The sequence below is a fragment of the Megalobrama amblycephala genome, linkage group LG14, assembly GCF_018812025.1.
Source record: "Megalobrama amblycephala isolate DHTTF-2021 linkage group LG14, ASM1881202v1, whole genome shotgun sequence".
In the NCBI taxonomy this organism is placed as follows: domain Eukaryota; kingdom Metazoa; phylum Chordata; class Actinopteri; order Cypriniformes; family Xenocyprididae; genus Megalobrama; species Megalobrama amblycephala.
In genome coordinates this window covers 37,079,516-37,101,757 of record NC_063057.1, presented here as the reverse complement: position 1 = coordinate 37,101,757, position 22,242 = coordinate 37,079,516, and the positions used below count along the sequence as shown (strand labels likewise).

Here is a 22,242-nt window from a genome sequence, read left to right as displayed (position 1 = left end):
ATGATTACTGTTTTATGGTAACAGATTATCCTGAATAATGGGTGCCACGGTTTCAGTCGTCAATCAGACTCCTTATACCTGGTATTTTGCCACTCAGGACAGGGGGGTAAGAACTTTTGGTGCATTCACTTCACAAGATTGTTTATGCAATTCTATTTTCTAAATCCTGTTTCATAGTTATTTTTATAATAACTTAAAGCATGACATAATATCTCACAACAATATCAGTTTGTTCTTTGTGTTATTTTAATCGGTAACACTTTAGAATACCGTTCCGTCATTAAAGTTTCAAGAAACCCTAAAACACATTTTTTTGAGATGTTAATAGATATGTACATGTTGCACATCACTGAAAACAACAATAGTACTCATTATGTTTATTATTAAAGGGTTAGTTCACCCAAAAAATGAAAATTCTGTCATTAATTACTCACCTTCATGTCATTCCACACCCGTAAGTCCTTCGTTCATCTTCAGAACACAAATTAAGATATTTTTGATGAAATCCGAGGGTTTCTGTTCCACTCATAGGCAGCAACGTCATTGCACCTTTTGACGTCCAGAAAGGTAGTTGAAAACATGGAAAAAATAGTAAACGTGTCTGCAGTGGTTCAACCTTAATGTTATGAAGTGACGAGAATACTTTTGTGTGCAAAAACAAAACAAAAATAATGAATTTATTCAACAATTTGAATATTGGCTGTAGTATTGAGTTCACTACGTATGACGACGGTTCAAATTGTTGAATAAAGTCATTATTTTTGTTTTGTTTTTGCACACAAAAGTATTCTCGTCACTTCGTAACATTAAGGTTGAACCACTGCAGACACGTTTACTATTTTTTCCATGTTTTCAACTACCTTTCTGGACGTCAAAAGGTGCAATGACATTGCTGCCTATGAGTGGATCAGAAACCCTCGGATTTCATCAAAAATATCTTAATTTGTGTTCTGAAGATGAACGAAGGACTTACGGTGTGGCATGACATGAGGGTGAGTAATAAATGACAGAATTTTCATTTGAACTAACCCTTTAAGTGAAAAGTGGTTATTTTTTTATTTTTTCTGAGTTATTTCATTCTTCCAGTTTAAAAAGCAAAGTTGAACCAACATCACGAAAAGTGAGGTATATGCCTTAATTCTGAGTGCTGATTGGCTGCTGTGGATGGACAATACGAATGTCCATCAGCAGTTTTTGAGCTTTTCTCCACAATGAGCACGTTTGCATGCACACCAGTAAGCTGATAACTCACAAATATCAGTTTATTGAAATAACCAGTTTTCCCCGTTTACATGCAAACCAGTAAACTTACAATGCAAGTAAACCACTTTTACAAGATTTGATTAATAAATCTGGTTATTTTCCTGTAGTGACGTCAAAAAAATAATAATTTGCACATCAGACTCTGAGGATTCCATACGTTACTGTATGCCAGTTGTGATGTTAAAGGGATAGTTCACCCAAAAATGAAAATTTGATGTTTATCTGCTTACCCCCAAGGCATCCAAGATGCAGGTGACTTTGTTTCTTCAGTAGAACACAAATTATGATTTTTAACTCCAACCGCTGCGGTCTGTCAGTCGTATAATGCATGTCAATGGGAACACAATCTATGAGAGTAAAAAAAAAACATGCACAGACAAATCCAAATTAAACCAAATTAAATGATTTATTACTCCGATAAAAGAAAACGGGTTACCGCGTTTACATGACCACGTTCGTTGTCGGCTTATTAAGCATAATTGGCTTAAGAATGTGCATGTAAATGCACTCATTTATTCATGAGAATGAATTCCAATCACTGCGATGTATTACGCATGAGATCGCATTACGGTGGAGAATTCAAATGTCACGAAAGACCGTTTCAGCTTTGCGTTCAAACACACTTGTCATAAGTGTATGTTTCCTCAGTAACACAGAAGTGTTGTTTGTATTTTCCCCAAGATGCGGTCAGAGCTGGAGTTTGACTATTAAACACGTGGAAATTATGGCTAACAATATATGTAAGAACACGCAGTGAGCGTGAGATTGGTTTCTGCGTGGAGCGCTGTGATGAGTTTAACAACGCTCGCAACGCGGATCATATATTTCATATACGGACTGGAGCAAGCATGTTTCAAGTTTTCTGGACATATTTCATATACTTTAGACCAGAACACATTCCTGGAGCCTCCTTAGCTCTGCACATTTTGCATGTCTCCTTTGTCTGACACACCCCTTTCAGGTCTTGGAGTCTCTACTAATGAGCTGATGATCTGAATCAGGTGTGTTTGATTAAGGAGACATGGAAAACATGCAGTGTTGGGGGGGCTCCAGGAATGTGTTTGGGAACCCCTGCTTTAGACTACAGCTCTAAACATGAACCAGCAGCGTGTATGCGGCCATTTCAACATATCTTCTTCCAAAGAAATTATGTGCAAATAAGGACAGCAGTACGTCTGATCACGAATATGACATGATGAATTATTCTGATACACAGAAGACAATGATGTAGACCGAAAATTCAAATTCAATTCCATGCCTTTATCATTTCTGTTAAACTGACATGTGTCATTTGTTTGTAAATGTAATAAAAATATTATTAGACATTTTTAATGTTCTCCCACGTTTCTTCTTCGTTCTTGGGACTTTGTTGTCATATAGGGTTATATTTTTAAAATACATCAAGTTTTTTTTTCACTTGTCATATTTTAGTATTCATTTGTCATGATGACACTTTAATGAATAACTACACAGGAACGTATTATTAACATTCTTGTAACTACTATTATTAACTAACAAAAAACTCTGATTAACGAATTAGTAAGTAATAGTGCTCAGTTGAATATGGTAGTTCACTATTAGCTAATCAATAACTACTATTTATTTCTCATACTGGAGGACTTCTAGTGAACTAAGCGCCTGCAATACATTCAGAACTCAGCTGCACGTGTCCTTACACATACTCCTTCTCGTCAGCACATCTCTGGCATGCTGTATTGGCTTCCGGCCCATGCCTGCATTGATTTTAAAACTCTCATTTTAACATACAAAGCTGTACAAGGAACTGCACCGTCATACATATGTGATTTAATTATGCCATATATGCCTTCTCGATCTCTCTGCTCCACCGACTCTTTCCTCCTTAAACAGCCTTCTTTAGAGATGAAAAAAATCTATGTGTGAAAGAGCCTTCTCTGTCGCAGCCTCTAGGTTGTGGAATACACTTCCTTTAACTGTTAGGAATGCCCCTACATTAGGTAGTTTTAAGAAACAGTTAAAAACCCATCTTTTTAAGGCAGTGTTTATGTCTTAACTTTTTTTGTTTTTATGGATGTATATTGTAAAGTACTTCTTGTAGCACTTTGAGTTTTGTCTTTTTTTTATCTTCCAGAATCTGGCAGTAAGTTTTGGGAGTTCATTTTTAGTCAATCTCCTATCCTGAAGTCAGTTTTGCAGAGATGGACTAAAACTGAACTCCCAATTGGTAAAATGTGCCTAAAAAAAAAAAAAAAAGATCAGAAAATCAACTTGCCTAATAATTCTGCACACACTGTATAGTAGTTCTAGTAGTCCTCTGGGAGGTATGAAAAAAATAGTAGTTATTGATAGTCAAATGTAGCACACTGTTAGATAAAGCACTATTATTACTTAGTAATTTCTTAATCAGAGTTTTTTGTTAGTTAATAGAGTGTTGATATTGCGTTACTCATTTGTTCTTGTGTAGTTATTAATTAATGACGGAACAGTATTCTAAAGTGTTTCCGATTATCCACTGCTTTTCTGATGGAAACTGATGTATAATTCTGTTCCCCAGTATACACGCATCGATGCTGGCTGCACAACATCCTATGCGGAGAAAAGGTTAATCCATCGCTACTTCTACGTCAGATATAAAGATCACACATGGAACAGTTTTAAGTATGAGTTTAACACCCATAAAGGCAACACCTCCTTCATCTTAAGGGAAACCTTTGACCGTTCCCAGATTCAGATGCACTGCACCTCTGAGGGTGGCACGCATTACTGTACCAACTATGGTAAGTTCCTACAAACATATCGATTGTGCACAACACTATGCAGCTAAAAGTATGTTTACCCCTGATCATCAAACCCATATGTAATTTGAGCATCCCATTCCATATTTATTTCCCCTTTGCTGTTTTAATAAGATTCACTCTTTTAGGAAGACTTTTATGGGAATAATTTTACGCCCACATTATTGCAATCACGGATCAAAAACACCTGTAAATATTGTACAAAACTAAAAAACAAATGCAAAATTATCAGAATAGCAAACAACATGGTCAAGCATAAAAAATAAGTAAATACACATTTTTAAAAAATAAGCGTGAATCCAAACTTTAAACACTTTTAAAATTATATTACACAAATCTGCAACGTGAATGCAAAATTATCTGAATCGCACACAAAAATCATGGTTTTCTTGGTCATATTAGTCTTTTTGTGCTCTCTGACAGTTTCTGTTATGTATGCTTATGCTGTTTCCCCATTTGCTCTGGTTTGCACATTCTGTGCTTGCTTTTCCAAATGTTGCAGTTGACTTTCATGTAAATTAGGGTGGGCTTAAGCGTCAGCATCTAGACTGACAGCTCCTCCTCTAGCCAATCAATAGAAGAGGGTAGTTAATGTCACTCCAATGCGACTCATGACTACTGATGTTCAGTGGTACATGGGAAGTTGGATAACCATCAACTGGCAAATCCCCAGCTGGGTGAAATCTTTACAAAGCAAGACACCGTTATATATGTGCCTGCCTTGCCACTCGATCCGTCACCATTAAATGCGGCTGCCAGTAGACCTGCCACCGCTATAAACGCCTACCTGGCTATCCGGTAATACACCACCCTCACGAGCAGTCAGTGTTATATGAGCCTACAACTCCACTGGTCTCTGATAAAGGCCATTGTCAAAATGACTAAAAACTCTGTATTCTGCTGGCAGGCCATTAGATGGCGATGAAGCATCCCATTCCATATTTAGACTGAACATGTAATGCGCATGTGCATGACTTCATCGTTTTCACAGATTCGTGTTTTTGTTGTTTACACAGAGAGTGTTTTCAAAATTTTGCGTTTTCAGGCCACCTAACGTGTGTAAACGGTCCCTTAGAGCCACTCATGATGTTTTCCTGTAATAATGTATAAATCACATAATTTTTTTTTTTCTTTGGCTACATATATTATTTAGTTTTCTCCCACCCAGGGACACCAATTAAGTTGTGATTAAGATAAGCTTATGAGTACATCAGATGACCACTTCCCCCCTCTTTTAGTTCAGGGCACCAGTCAAGGATTTTTACCGTGGCAGTATGAGAACACTCCCCACAGGGGGTGATGTTTTTCAATCATTTAGAATTAATGTAAAGTGGAGGGAGTTGGTCAGATGATATATTTGAAAGATTGGTGAGATATCATTAAGTTGTAGAGCCCAGGGATGGATTATGACATGGTTGTGCCCTGGGCATGGATGTGTCCAAAAGACCCCCTTTTTCATTTGTACATTTTGCAAAACATTTTTTTAATTATAACATTTTTTTATTATAAATACAACAAAACCTAAGGTGTTTTCTAATTGAAACAATAATATTTAAATAAAACAGCTGATTAAAATGAATAGGCCTATGTAATGCCTGCCAGCTCCGAACATGAAATGATTCAGTAAATTATAGGTGATGTTAGGCTCTTGACAAGTGATTTCTGAGAGCACAGAGATGGCAGTGCGGCTGTTTTTGATTTGCTGTTCTGCTTATTATAGTTTACACTCACTCATGTGTAGGAACCGTGGACGAACCAGACAAATGAATCATTCAGATGATTCTTTCAAAACATAATTCCAAAAAAACAAAGTTCAGAGAATCTAATTTTCTGCTCCAGTCCGTCTACAGAACAACCCCTGCAGGGTACTTTTATGGCACCCATGCTTCCTGACTGAAGGAAAGGAGGCAAACTTTTAAGCCATTTGTAGAAACCAAATGGCCGAAAAGACAACACAATTTAAGCCCAAGAAGATAGAGTCTTTGATCTCCAGATCAAAAGAGACAGAGAGACAATGCATGCCTGTTTCTCTTAGTGACCTAACTTTACAGAAAAACCCACAGAGACCGTTTCTACAACTAAAACTGCATCGAATTGTTCCAAACCATTTGAAACTGACTTATTAAACATCTTTCAACTGCATAAATTTTATATCATGTCCACACATGCTACATGTGACCAGTTATGTTTTAGAACACCCACAATTCATGTAAATGTGATAACTTTTGAATGATAGATAGAAAGTATGTCTTGTTTGGAATGTATTTAAATAGGGCTGCACGATATATCGCATGAGATTGTCACGCGCATTTCGTCAGTAAAGCCGGTTCCCTGATTACCGCTAAATCGGCATCACCTGCTTTCAAATGGAGCGGCATTTAATAGACAGAACCGTAGATCACTGAAAAGCCACACCATATCGCGTTCATTATCGAAGGCGATTCATCTGCGATATGAACGTGATATTGCGTGGCTTTTCAGTGATCTACGGCTCTGTCTATTAAATGCCGCTCCATTTGAAAGCAGGTGATGGCGATTTAGCGGTAATCAGGGAACCGGCTTTACTGACGAAATGCGCGTGACAATCTCATGCGATATATCATGCAGCCCTATATTTAAATCTCTAATTTATGTTTAAATCACGGCTTGAATGAAATCTGTGTATAATGTATCATATTCCATTTAAAAGAGATCATGTCTAAACGGTACTCTCTGCCGAAGCCAGCAATTCCAGAGGCTTGAGATAACGCTTATTTTATGATCGGGGCGGAGAAAAGCCACCTTTGAAACAAGACGATACCTGATTGGCCAAAACTCCTCACAGAGGTGGGACAAACACCTAAGTTTAAATAGTCACATCACAACAACAAAGAGTAGAATGAAGACTGAAGATAGAATCTAACTAATCCTGAGACTAGAACAAAGAACAAAGACAAGACTCAGATGAAGACAAAGAACAGACAAGCAGCTCATTCAAGCCGTCCAACTTTTATTCACTTTCCTTTTCTTTTACTTTAACTTATTTTCCATTGAGAGTTTTGTGTTCTAAGCAGGTTCTAAGTTAAGTTTTGGAGCAAATTTGACTTTTGCCGCCTCAACTTTAAACTCCAGCCACGACAAGAGACTTCATTTAATTTGCCAGCACGCTCAATTGTGATTGTTTTTTACCTAACAACAGTCTGGACCTGAAAAGATCCTGCAACAAATCATCGACTCAGAAAAACGTCTCGGAAAAAAAAATCTTGTTACCGAGCTATTAATTAGTGTTTTCACGATAGTTGGATATTCATATCCGCAACAAGAGCTTATTACGGTCCGAGCAGATGAACGCTGGACGATTCAGTTGCTCTGTCATAAACTAAATGACTCTTTATAATTCCCTATAAATTAATTATTTCATTTGAGCTGATTTGCTCCTACACATGTATCATACCCTACAACATTTTTAACATTTAAATACACCTATCAAATAGTAGAAAATGTGTAGGATTTAGTGTCTTAGCTGATAGTAGCTTACTCTTGAGCTGACAAAGCTTTAATTTCTGAAAGACGTGCAGAGAGAAAAAACCTGCTGATATTAGATTTAGGATCGTGCTGTGTTCATTTCATTCACCGATTTCAGGCTTGCCCGTGAGCTGTAGGCTCCCGTCGGACACTGTGCGAGCCCTCCTATCTGGGCTGTTGGAATAACGTACGCCCTGTCAGTCCGCTGGTGGGGCTCACCCATTCGATGCCATGAGCTGCAGGCTCCCATCGAATAATGCGTAGGCCTTTCAGTAGGGTGCTTGAAGCGGAATTTGATTTGGAAGATGTTGCACTATAAATAGCTGTCACTGAGAATACTTATTTCTCTGAACAAATATGAAATAGATGTGTGTAGTTTGCATCAGTTTGAAGGTTTCCAAACATATTTATGAATAGATTTGGATGGATCATTGTGATCTCTCTTTGTTTCACCCATTGCTGCTGGATCTGGAGGTCCTAAGGAGTTTTTATGGCAGTCACAGGCCAAAACATTAGGAATTAGGCTACATCCACACAAAGCCGGAGCTTACCCTAACCAATCTTTTTATTCTCCCTCGTCTCAAAAAATATCTGCATCCACACGAAACCACTGAAACGACTCAAAATGATGTAGTATACATGCCAGACCAGTTTGTGGTGCTGTAATTCTGCCAAGGAGATGCACTTAAAGCAGCGAATAAGACTTGGAGCATGCACATAAACCTTGCGCGCTGTATATAAACTATAGTAAAGATTAGAAATAACGCTTTATTTTGGCTCAGTAGCTTCTGCAGCACGCAAAGACAGCGTTTTCAGATTTATCCACTCTGGGACCCGGTTTCAAAAAATAGCGGTTTCACCTTCTGAAAACGCTGGATCACAAAACGCAAGATTCACAAAAACGCGTCTCCGTGTGGACGTGGCCTTAGTCTCTAGATGGGTGAAGTGCAGAAACTGCATGTGGACCAATGAGAAGTAATGTCCTTCCCAGGCTTAGTACCAGTGGTCTTCTTCTTGCCCTCTAAGAGATGACTGGCTGTTGTTCTATCCTCTTTATCTGATGGAGTTGTGTTAATCCACCAAGATCCAATCAAAATGTAGCAAACCTTTGTCCACTGTTACAGACAGACAGGGGCCATAAACTGGGCCCTGGAATGTACTGTTCATCTCTCTCCTTACCATTAAGTAATGTAAGTAACAGGTACATTGTTTCACTTTCTTTGCTGTTGACATATTCAACCAAATTTCAAACTTTTCAGTGATGTCTTGAGCAAAGGGATGCGTGTTTGCCTATGCTCCTTGTCGATGCCACTGCACGCTCATTCCACTTATCAGCTCATGCAAGGCAGCTATACAAGCCTAAATATTGAATTTTGAAATATTGAATGAGATCAGTGATTTAGACCTCTACATAATGGTTATGTCAAAACCTAACCAACAACACCTGGATTACATTTTCTCTTGGCTTTCTTTGCCATGACAAGTGTGTTTAATACACACACAGATACAGCAGCCAGAGGAAAAACTAATGTTAAAAACTCAAGGGTAAGGACCCCAACTAACCGAATACTAATCACCATATTGGTGACCTAATCAGTGCCTCTTTCCTTTAGTGATTCTGCTTGTTAATGCAAGGCAGAGTCCTGCATGTGGGCAGGAACTGCTCCGTGACAGTGGAAAAGAGAGCAGAAAATGCGAAATGTAGGGGGAAAAGACTAAACAATGCCAAGCAATGTGATGTTTATTAGAAACCTCATGATGAACTATTTATTGATGATTTTGTCAATGACAGCAGCCCAAATTCAAGGGAATTTCAGTCTTTTTTTGTGTTTTGCTTTAGCTACAGTATTGATGAGGAGTTATTTTAGTTATTGTTGAAGAGTTATTTTAGTCCGATGTATTACAGTAGCTGCTTTATGTTTAAACAAAAGGAAACTTAAATGTTTCCTTAAAAGGAAACTTGTAACATGTAGAGTATTATGAGAGAGAGAGAGATCACCTGATCAAGTGTATTACCTGCATCTATTTCTTATTTATTTACACACTCGTGCCGTCAAACTGTTGTGTAAATGCAATATCACACTCATAGCCGTGCGATATGGTTGTATATCACCGCGCTGTGATTACCTACGGCAGAATCACAGCTGTGCTGATATACAGCCATATCACACGGCTACGAGTGTGATATTGCTCATGTGTTTATTTTCAATACTATGGCCTTTGTGTAGATATTTAAAGATGGCCATCTTTTAACCATGACTGTGTGGATTTATATTAAACACTTTACAACAAGAGTCCATCTATAACATTAAAGTTAATAAATGCTGTTGTTCATTGTTAGATAATTAACATATACTAATACAGTTTTAAATTTTAAATTTGTATCTGTTGACATTAGTTAAAACACTATGAACTAACATGAATTAATATATTAGTATAATTAATATATTAATATTTAATATTAATATTTAGATTCATAAAACTTAATTTAACAAGAACATTTTTTAGTGGTTTAGCACTGTTTTTTATTTTTGTAATAAAGTTCAGCATCAGTTGTTAATCGGTTGTCGGCCAGTGTAGTCCAACCTAGTTATCGTTAACGGTAAAATCCACTACGGTCGACCTCTAATTGTCACCCAATCACTTAATTAACTTAACTTTACCAATAACTTAAAATTAACACTGAAGCAGTGTTAAAGTTAACACTCTTGAGTGTAGACTTAGTTAATTTACAACAAGGGTTTTTGCTGTGAATATTTCTCCTGATTATGCCCAGATTATTTTGGTTCAATATATATTCACACAAGGGGAGATGCAAACCTACATTCATTATTTTATAAATTTTCTGTTCTTTCTTCTACAGTCTATACAGCATGGTCCATGTAATCTGTAAGTTGTTTGTAATCCTGTGGTGTCTGATGTTTTTAAACAGGAAAAATTGAAGAAGATGAAAAACAGAGACAGCAAGAGGAGGAAAGAAGACGCCTGGAACGTTTGGAACGTGAGCAAAGGATTCAACAGGAGCTAGACAGAGAGAGTGAATCATCTAGACACAAGCTTTCTCGAGCAACTGAGCGGCTTCGTCAAAAACAGAGCTTTAGAGGTCGCGAGCAACATCATGAACGCACACAAGCTCTCCATCAGCAAATAGAAGATGACGCTGCTGCGATTGAGAGGGACGAGGTATGACTTTAATTTGGATTGAGCAACATAGCTGTATATATAGCATGTTGTAACATAACTTTTTACTGAGATCCATTTTTGTTTTGCACATTTATGTAGGTTAATGATGTTGAAGAAAAATTCAAAGACCTTCTGTTAAAGTACCAGATTACAGAAGATAAAGAGGTACAGCACTACCAGATTTGGGACAGGATTAAGACACTCCAGAATGAACTTGCAGTTCAATATTGTAGAGAAAACAACCTTTCAGCAGGGTCTCAGTTTACCTTTGATCAAGCTATAGGATATAACGAACTGTCTCTTACAGAGAAGCTCACAGTTCTCGAAGCATCTCTACAGTTCATTCTGCACAGTAGCACTGCAGATGCTAAAGATGATGGGGATCAGCCGCTAGGCTGGGAGAAGTACGACTTTCTCTTGGGTTTGGTGGAGCATCTTCATGCCACAAATCCAACTTTGGCTGAACACATTTTATTAAATATACTTGACATGATCTCAGAGCTTTCACCAAAAAGTAGGGAGATTTTGGGTCAAATATTGTTCAACAGAATCTGGACACCAACAGAAATAATGCTCTTCATTGCAAAAGTCCAGCTATCAAATGTGATCAGCTCGATTCAGTTCTCCACACAGCACAAACCTACCACCTGGACTGCATCCTTGTTCTCTCTGCTCTTACAAATGAAAACCCTTTAATGTTTCTTCAAGAACAAATAAAAAATGACAAGGAAAAAGACGCTGATACAATTGTGAAGGAACTTCGTGAAGCAAACTGCCCAGAGAAAGTCTTGGTGCTGTTGAAGGATGTGCTTAGATACATGGAGTCAGAACTCCCAAAATATCAATTGGTGGACCTTAACAAAGAAAAAATCGATGATTTGAAAAGGAAAATAACTTCTCTTAATCTTACAAACCCAGATAGTAACATTCTGAAAGATGTATTAATTGGAATGTCAATAGCAGTGCAAGACTGCTCAACCATCACCACAAAAGACAACACAAAGATTCAAGGTTATTTTCCAAGATGTACACAACTAGCATCATTGCTTTTGCTCCTCCTGGCACAGCTGACAGAAGGTAAAGGATGTCTTCTAGAGATTGGCACAGGTGAGGGCAAGTCCTGTATCTTAGCCATGTTTGCAACAATTCTGGCCATTCGTGGAACAAAAGTGGACATTGTGACAAGCTCTCCGCTTCTTGCCCAACGAGACCAAGAAGAGTGGAAAAAGTTTTTTGAAATGTTTGGTGTCACCTCGTCTGTAGTACCTCCACGTTACTTGAGTAACTATACACCAGAGGAACAAGAGGAACAAGTTAAAGATGCTTACAGGCAACAAATAGTATATGGCACAGTGGGAGTCTTTGCAGCAGACATACTTAAACAGGAATTTGAGAAGAGGACTACTCGTGGTACAAGGCCATTTGAGCTTGTAATAGTGGATGAAGTGGACTATATGACCTTGGACAATGGAGTTCAAGTAACATTCTTGTCCCATGAATCTAGTGGATTTAGGCATGTGGAGCAAGTGCTTTCCAACATATGGGCCATGATATCTACTTGTCAACCAATTGAAATGCTTGAAACAGGGGAGATAAAATGGGCGACAAGGATACAGTACTTTCATAAAGCTGTAACAGCAGCCATTATGGGGCTGGAAACATCAGACAGCTTTTCAGCAAATGAGATCTTGTTGCCTGGAGTGACTTTGGGGTTCTACACCCAGGAGGATATTGATATGTTAAATCAAGCTGAGACCAAGAAAGAAAATGATGATGGGAATGAGGACAGAATGTCCAAAGCATTATCTGAAGTCATGAAGAAACTTGGTGTTTTACAACAGTATGATCTTGTGAGTATATTTGAGGAGGTCTTGGAAAACAGTGCAGTGTTTAAGTGCTATTCTTTAGAGAACAAGAAAGCCAAATGTTTTCAAGCTCGGGAAAAACAAGGTGACCTTAATGTTGAAATTCTACTGCTGGAAGGAGGACTAGCATGTGAAATCATGTCTGAGAAATCGCTCATTGATGCAACTGTAAGCACAATAAAGTCATCTATTAAGTACTCGAATAACCTTCAAACAGCGAAGAATCCAACAACTTCATTGTCGTTCCTGTTTTCTTGAAAAGTTATGTTGAGAATCAGTTACCAGTTTTTGTTGAGAATGCACTAAGGGCTGTTGAGATGACACGGGGCCGGGAATACATGATTGACACCTCAGCGGCCGCTGAGAGAGACGTTGCTGACAGTCATGACAGAGACAAGTATAATGCGATAATTCCAGTGGACTTTAAAGCCAGTGGTGTGCTAGAGAAAAACAAGAAGTGGGGGAATGGTCTGCAACAATTCTTGGAGTTCAAGCACCAACTTGCAATTTCACCAATATCCAATGTGACAAATTACATGTCAAATTTCCATTATTTTAAAAGGTACCTCAGTGGGAGTGGCATATTTGGTGTTTCTGGTACATTAGGAGGTAGGGCAGATTGGGACTTTCTGGCAAAACATTATAAAGCAAAGAGCTACACTGTACCTGCACATCGCCATAAAAGGGTGGTGGAGCTTCCTGTCATCCAGGCGAAAGGTGGGAATGACCAATGGATCCAGACTATTTGCGAAACTTCATGGAAAGTAGCAGAGAGAGGACAAGTTGTCTTGGTAATTTGTGAAGATGTTAAAACAGCAGATGAACTACATAAGAAAATACAAGGCGGTGGCAGAGTTAAGGCAGAACAGATTACTCTGTACACAATCAGTGAGAAGCACAACATTGAAAGAGAGAACTTCTGTGCAGGCAGAATCATCATTGCTACAAATCTTGGAGGACGGGGGACAGACATAAAGGTCGATGAAAGTGTGAATAAGTGTGGTGGTCTTTTTGTTCTACTTACTCACTTTCCACCCAACCGAAGAGTCGAGAAACAAATATTTGGTCGTACGTCTCGAAAAGGCAATCCTGGCATGGTCCAGATGATTGTCAGTTGTGATCATCTCGCACCCGCTTACCAAGATCAGTCTGTGGAAATCATGCGTCAGCTAAGAGAGGATTATGAAATTAAACGAATCCATGATATGGAAAGTGATGAGCTGGTTGAAATAAACCTAAAGGAAAATCTGTTCTCCACATTTTGCACATTGCTGAAGGACTTTGATGGGCAATTACACAGAGCAAGAAAAACTGGACCCCATGCGAATGCAATTTGAGAATATTCCTGATTGCTTTAAACATTATCAGAATAGGTTTGATTATCAGCCAGCCATCAACGCTCTGAAAGAATCTTGGGCCTTGTGGTTGACCCTTCACGAGGATCACATCAATAGGCATGATGACTTCAGACAACTTGAAGCAGATCTCATCAGGTCAATAAACGAAACAAGTGGAAAGCTGCTGCGAGGAGAATGCGATAATTTCTATGATCATGTCAAACAGGCAATTGTAAGAACTGATTTACACTGCCGTGACAAATCCAACAATGCCTTTGGAGCTGAATCCTATTGGCAAAAAGTTGCTAACTCTGATCCACACTACAAGGCTGTGGCACTCTATAACCAGGCGTACATCACCATCAACCTCGGTAAGGGTAACTATAAAGCAGATGCTATGAAACTGCTGAATGATGCAAAGCAATCAATTGACACCTATGTCTCAGAAGTCTCAAACACAATGGTCTCATGTAACTTATCAGTCACTGGTAATAAAGATCAGAGCACAGACAAAAACAACAACTTTCAGAGTCAAATGGAGGCCAGAATGAACATCTTTAAGTCTTGGATGACGTACATTGATAATGCATTGAATAAGCTTAAAGAGCTGGAGAAAAGCAACAGTGATGCCATTACAGAGGACTGTTCAGTCTACGTGCTGTCTGAAGAAAAGGACTTCATCATCACTAATGAGCTGAGATCGCTATACGACTACGGCCTGGGGGTTGTTTTTGAGGTGAAAAAGAAGCCCAAGTTTTGCATAGATGCTTTGATATGTTTCATACTCGGGGTGGTACAGGTTCTTGCTGGGATTCTTATTTGTGCGCTGACACTTGGAACAGCCAGCCAGTTTGGAATGGGCCTGATTGCTGAAGGAGTTTCTGACATGATCAGTGGAATAGAGGGGATGATTAAAGGCACATTTGATTGGGTGTCATGGGCAATATCTAAGAGTATCAGCATCGGCCTTGCTTTGCTAACAGCTGGCTTTAGCCTTATCAAGAAAGCAGTTACTGCAGTGTTTAAAGTGACAAAAAGTCTCCTCAATGGTACAAAGTCTTTCTCTTCTGTTGCGAATGAATTCATCAAGTCAGGAAAGGCAATGTTTACTTCATTCAAAGGAAGCGTTAAGTCTGGTTTATCAACCCTAGGTAAAGAATCTTTTAAGTCTACAATGAAAAACATGACATCTTCAGCAGTGGTCAAACAGAACTTCAAATTTGCAACTAAATATGCAGTTCAGGAAATCGGGAAAAAGTCTGTGCTCACTGCAATGAACTACGCAATCGATGCAGCACTCCAGGAAGTCTTTAAGAAGATTTTACAAAGCAGTTTTGAGAATGTTGTTACTTTATCAGTGAAGCAGAGCAGTAAACTGGATCAGACTCTGGTTGAATTCATCAGCTCAGGCATTCCGAAAGTTGCCTTGGAAAAAGAGAATTTCAAGATTGACCAGAATTATGAGAAGCAAATAAAAAAATCAGTCGGTGTGCTCTCCGAAGAGATAATTCCTTACCTCATACTGGATTGTACCAAGGCACGGGAAGTTATCAGCAAACTCTCTGAGGTGTGTGAAGCTGCAACAGAGCTTATGGATAAAGCCAAACTGTCAGGTGTGCTTGAAACGGCAAAGCTGGCTCTGAAAGTAGCTGAGTACACAACAAATCTCTGTCAAATATTAGGTGCCGTACCAACAAAAGAGATAATAGACCAGAAATTTGTTCCTCAATTACTGGAGAGCATCAGTGAGCTTCAGAAAGATATGACAAAGTATGACCAAGATGGACGACACAGTTTACCTGATGTACAACGCCTTAAAGGAGAACTTCTACAGATTATCTCTCAGAAAGTTTCTGAGCAATTCATCAGTTCCTGTTCTGAACATATGACTTCTTTAATGACCAACACATTTAAGAGTCAGTTGGACACTGCTGCAGGAAAGGCGTTAGACAAGGTCATGCACAGACATAAAACTCAGAGTTTCTTTGATGACCAGAGAGAAAAACACAACAAGAAATCTACGAGCCACAAGGAAGTGGAACAGCTGTCACATGAGGACAAAACAAAGCTAATGCAGTATACAGAAGAAATGTGCAAAGCCAATCAGCCTGCTACAGCCCTCGATGTGTATGTGCTCACAAAAAGTAACCTGCTGAACGGAAAAGGGATTCAACTCACTGTCATTGATGAAAATGGAAAACAGTTCACTGAGGAACGTTACCCAGGAACCACCAAATCAGCAGGCGATATAAAACTGAGATTAACTAAATCTGCAAAAGCCACACAAACATCACAGTAAGACTAATCACTAGAGCATTACACAGTTCACATATAGAAATAATTTTTTAATGTTAATGCTTATAAACTTTGTCTACTGAATGTAGTTCATTTTATTTTTTAAAACAGAGCTGATGCACAGATGTACAGTGGCCATTTTGACATTGTACAGGATGATGGCAGGATAATCAGCGTTACTCGGATCGTGAGATTGCTCTTTATGATGCTGTAGCTCAAGCAACTGGCAGCAAGACAGAAGACCCAAAGAAGGAAGCATTAATTCTACGTGAGAAAGTGAAAAATGAGGTGAGTACACAATTTAAGGCTCTGATTCCTTCATGGAACAACTTGTGCACATCCTGAGTGGAAAAGCCAGATTTTAGTTGTAGATCTGCTCATATTTACTGATGTACTGAAATAGACAGACAGATAGATAACTTTATTCATCCCAGAGATAAATTCACAAAGAATTGCCCCAAGCGCCCTGGAATAGGCTCCAGGCTTACCACAACCCTGTGTATGATAAGCGGTACAGAAAATGGATGGATGAAAATCCCATTCCTGGTGAATCAGTGTACACTGTTACTCAATCCTGATCATCTCTCATTACATGTGCAGGTGACTGTATTTAATCTCACACTCTTAATTTCTCATTAGATCCAGACAAACTTTGAATCGTACACACCACTGCTTATTCTCCAGAGAGGATACGACTTCTGCCAAAAAAACCCTAGGAAATATGACATAACTGGAGGAAGTCAAAAGGAGACCAATGTTGCACTGCAGGAATACTTACAGAGTGTTAGATTCATCAAAAGTGACAAACGGATCCTTATCAAAATGTACCATCTAGGATTTGTTGGTGAATATAACAGGTAAAGAATCTGATTGCTGAAAGTGATTTCTGTTCTTTATTCACAACACAACAGTACAGAGGTCCATGGAAATAAGAAAGAAAGCTGATTAACCTGATATAGTTATATAAAAATAATTTAGGTATTAGTATAGTAATAGTATAGATAACCAGGTGTGTCATTTGTACATTCCATACATCAACAGAAGCTAGACGAAGATCAAGTACTCACCTTGAGCTCTAAATTAGCTTACTAGTTTAAATGAGCAGATTTCATGCTTTCATTCATTCTCTCTAATTTTCTCTGGACAGTGTTCAAAGTGCTCAAAGGTCCAGTAAGAACAACACAGCAACGCTCAACACAAGCCATATTCCACCAAAGGACTCCATCAGACTGGCTCAGATGGCCATAGAAGACCCAAACTCAGGGAGCGAGATTAAAAATAAAAACCCGGAGCTTTATAAACTGATCAGCAGCATAAAGACTGACAACAATGGATTGAACCTGATTGCCATGGAGGTTCTGGGACAAGATCACAGACAAGCTTTGACTACAGGCCCAAGCAGCCGCTCACAGGTGGCCAGGTAATGTTCAAAGTTACGGATGAAATCCTCATGCAAGAAAATTATACAGAATTCCAATTAACATGCAGGAATTTGGAGTAGTATTAAACATTGAACATTTTAGGTACAGGATTACAAATGTAAACAAGCAGCTGATTATTTCATAAAAACTAAGAAAAATTGTAAATCTGCTTTCATCAATCATTTCACAAATCATTTCTCTTTTTTTACAGGAAACTTCTAGCAGACACCATGATTAGTGGAGATGTGGAGCTTCTGCTGAAACGCTGCATGATTCTGCATCACCCGCGTACCTCACGAAAGCTCAGAGAAGCTCTTGGTAAGAAACTCCTCTGTGTTAATCCTGCACAACACATGCATGATCAACCCTCCAGCAGATACTGTGATTGGTCAGGCTGTTTTCTGTAGACACGATAATGGAGCAGTTTATATGGATGAAAATTTAATCTTACTAATCAGTTAGATTAGAGAGATTAAAGAGTTTTTGATACAGCAGAATGAAATAGCAGTCTCTAAAGCTTTTGTGAAACATTACAGAAGTCAAAGTGTCATTTCACATTGAACATGACATTAAATACAACACAAGATATTAAATACAACACAAGATATTAAATGCAAATCATAAAACAACTGATAGTCTAAGAGTAAAAGAGCTGTCATGTTGCTGCACTTAATAACATTCTTGTGTGTAATTTCAGGTGAAAGCATTCAGTCTCAGTGTCACATTTTGTCCGATGAAGACATACAAGGCTACTACAAAGCAGGATACCGAAACCTGGTGTCGGAGTACAGCCGCATGGGAATCCTGGATCAGAAGCAGCGTGAGTGTCTGGATGCGTGGGTGACTCAGGACCAGCATGAGGACACCAACACTGCAGAGTACAGCCAGCTTCTGCAGGCATTAAAGTAAAAATGTCTGATGTTCATGAACACGTTTTCTTCAGAGCTTCATGATAAATACGATGATGGTAAGGAAGATGATATGTAGTACTACAAAAAGTAGGAAATTATTAATCTCTGCCATTGGAATCTCATTCATTGTAAAAAAAAAATAAAAAATAAAATAAAAAATAGCAAGTTAAGTTGTCTTGTTCTATTGGTAGATCATATTAGTAATTTTTTAAGCATTTATTTGTAGAAAGCAGCAATAGAATAAGAGCATTTAAACTCAAAATCAGTAAAAATGTCTAGAAATATTGTGTACTATTAAAAAATTAGTTTTACTGTAGTCACTTCAGTTTGCATGATGATAATGTTGTAATCTGTGTGTTTGGGGTTTAAATATGTAGAGGGTTAAAATATTACAGGGTTATTTCACAAAACATGAATTGTATTCCAAATATAAGAATGGTATTGGGTTGTGATTAAATGTTGAAAATATATAACACATAAAGCAAATTTTCAGCCTCTTTTCAGTAGACTGATATACACATTACAGCTCAGAACAAGAGCATGTTCAATTTCAAGCGTCTTCCTGATTAAAACTAAAAACACACTGAAATCATTTTACTTTAAACTGTGTGCTGAATTTATAATCCCATAATTTTTCATAATCAGTGAAATGAGTTTCTGAACATCTACATTTTACACACTTGTATTGTAAAATGTTTTGTTACTTATCTGCATGATGCTGGATTTCTACTTGTAACTCTCGGTTTCTGAAATATTTGCCAATAAAATGTAAAATTTTTATTTTTGTGTCATTTTTATTCTTAAAAAATGAGATTATCACCCATTATCATATAAGCAACATGGAAAGTAGGAAAGAGATAAATGACTAAACACATGGTAAAACTGATCTGACTGAATGACAATGTAATTATTTTAAAAAATCTCAATCAAAAATCACTCTATAGCATTTGATTAAAAATGTAACTTATTAGATAATTAAACTGTTTTCTATTTTTAGCAATAAAACACTGCTATAGCTTAAAACCCAGTGTCTGTATACTGTATGAGTGGACAACATTTATTCTCGTGATTTTGAAGGCTTGTTTTGGGTTGAATTGGGAGTCTAAATCTTATAATAACTGAAGCCAGAGTCTGTGCAGTGTAGTGAGCAGCAGGGGAACAGGATGGCAACACCTTTTCACACCAAGTTTGGAAGATTTTCACTTGATTTGGATATCTTGTGAACAACCTTCACTTAAGAGAATGTAAGGAAACAGGTCAATTTAGCTATAAATTATTATTTTTTAAAAATAGCTAATAATTAATTAATTTTATAGGAAATTTTGACAGAATTGCCTTCGTTTCTGTCAAAAAAATGAATCATCCAGTGCTCAATTAAACTGGCCGTAACATCAACTCTGCAGTGGAAATTAATATCAGAAATATAGTGAACGTACTATTATTAGCATGGTAACAAGATCAGCAGTTTAAGACATTAAATTATATAATACACATAACACAAGACACTTCTCTTTAAAATACAAGAGTTTATTGAACTTCTATTACACAGAATCTACCCAGCTAGCTGGGAAAGTTCTCAGAACTTTGGCTAATGTTCCCTACAAGTTTGGTTAATGTTTTAAAGAAAACATTTGAATGTAATGTAAAGGTTAAATGTAAACTAAGATATAAGGTTTTATAAGGATTTTTGAGGATGTTGTTGAGATACAACATTATACAATGTTCTCAATAAAACACTGGCAGAATGCTCCATAATAACAAAGGAAGAACCTTCTCACAGCAACTTCAAGAAAATGTTATGAGTATGTCATTGAGGCATGAGATGACAGAGTGTTTTTAATAAAATGTACTTGTGTTAACAAAGCTAGAACATTTACCTCAACATCATCCTCAAAACGTTGCAGGTAAAAAGGTTGTAGAATGATCTTTTATAAAACATTGGCATAATGTTCCATAATAACAAATTAGGAACATTATCAAAGAAGCATTCGTAAAATGTTTTGAGGATATTATTGAGGCCCGAGATGGAGTGTTTTTTATTATAAATTGTTCTTGTAATGTGATGTCAACAAAGCTAGAATATTTTAAATGTCACATTTTGAGGATGTTTTGAGGATGTTTTTGAGGTAAAGGGTTGTAGAATGATCTTTTATAAAATATTGGCACAATTTTCCATAATAACAAAGGAAGAACATTTTCAAAACAACATTAAGAAAATGTTATGAGGATGTCATTGATGCATGAGAAGATGGAGTGTTTTTTTTATAAGATGTTCTTGTGACGTTCTTGTGTTAAAGCTAGAACAGTTTACCTCCAACATTTTGAGGATGTTGTTGAGATACAAGATTATGCAATGTTCTCAATAAAACATTGGCACAATGTTCCATAATAACAAAGGAAGTACATTATCAGTCATAGATCTTCCAGGCTCTCCACTTAACAAATCACAGGACTCTCTCCAGAATACTAATCACACACACTTGCACCTGCATATTTACCTGCCAGCGAGATGTGTGCTTCTGCTATCCGTCTGCTTCAGCCATCCATGATCTCTGTCATCTGTAAGGAAAAGTCAATTTACTATCCTCCATCTCAGTTCAATGTAAAACATCATTTCACTGTCTGCTCACCTGTTTCCTGCCTGAACACTCATTTGCTGAAAAATAAAGAACCTCTTACAACATTTCTCTGTCTCTGAGTCTGTATTCCATAACACTCACAGCCACATTAGGAAAATGTTATGAGGGTATCACTGAGGCCTGAGATGGAAAACATTCTTGTAATGTGACATGTTAACAAAGCTAGAACATTTCACCTGCAACATTTTGAGGATGTTTTTAAGATGTTGTTAAGGTAAAAGGTTGCAGAATGATCTTTTATAAAAGATTGACACAATGTTCCATAATAACAAAAGGAGGAATATCAAATCAACATTTGTAAAATGTTTTGAGGTTATTTTTGAGGCCTGGGATGACAAAATGTTTTTAACAAAACGTTCCTGTTAAGTGATGTTTTAACAAAAGTAGGACATTTTGCCTGAAACATTATGAATCTACAAGCTCTACAGGGTAACACTTTACAATAACAGTACATGAATAATAATAACAAACCATTAGTTGATGTTAGTATATGGTTAGTTAATAATGAGATAATTATGATTGTGACCTCTCAAGTAAAGTCATGACATAATGATGCACTTACAAATCATTAGCTAATATATGAATAAACACTAAGAGTGGCATCCTTATTCCTTTACACCCCGGTACAAAAAAACAAAAATAAAAAGTATTTGTATTTTATTTTAATTTATATAATTAAACATATATAAGCCATAAACATACCTGTAAAGACACACATAAGGCACATTTACATGTAAAATCGTGCGCATCCACAAGCTAATGCTAATCAAAGCATATACATTTAAATGACAAAAATACAAATACAGTTAATAACTGCACATAACCTCCTGAAAATCCCAATAAAACATACATGTAAATATGTCTTTAATTATTAATTTGGTTTACCAAAGCAGTCAACATTTTTTAGTTTAAAATGCCAGCAACACAACAAACGCGCCAAGAGAACACTTAGCGTGCGCCACTAATGAGTGTCCCGCCAGAAACAAACCCTACATACTATAGTTCCGGGAAGAAACTATGACTACTTAGCTATGACTAAATATAAATGAA

The 22,242-nt window shown here is 37.5% G+C and overlaps 1 protein-coding gene across 1 annotated transcript; it reads left to right on the top strand.

Annotated features, from left to right (window-relative positions):
* The first annotated feature begins 24 nt into the window (after positions 1 to 24).
* On the top strand, positions 25 to 19,223 carry LOC125244454. Its single transcript, XM_048154537.1, has 14 exons — positions 25 to 106; positions 3,797 to 4,019; positions 10,474 to 10,724; positions 10,824 to 11,150; positions 11,792 to 12,757; positions 12,868 to 13,046; positions 13,152 to 13,877; positions 13,963 to 16,221; positions 16,333 to 16,369; positions 16,414 to 16,509; positions 16,861 to 17,078; positions 17,369 to 17,641; positions 17,854 to 17,960; positions 18,340 to 19,223. The coding sequence occupies exons 1-14, from the start codon at positions 38 to 40 to the stop codon at positions 18,549 to 18,551; spliced, it is 5,943 nt and encodes a 1,980-aa protein (XP_048010494.1). The 5' UTR covers positions 25 to 37; the 3' UTR covers positions 18,552 to 19,223.
* Positions 19,224 to 22,242: the final 3,019 nt, after the last annotated feature.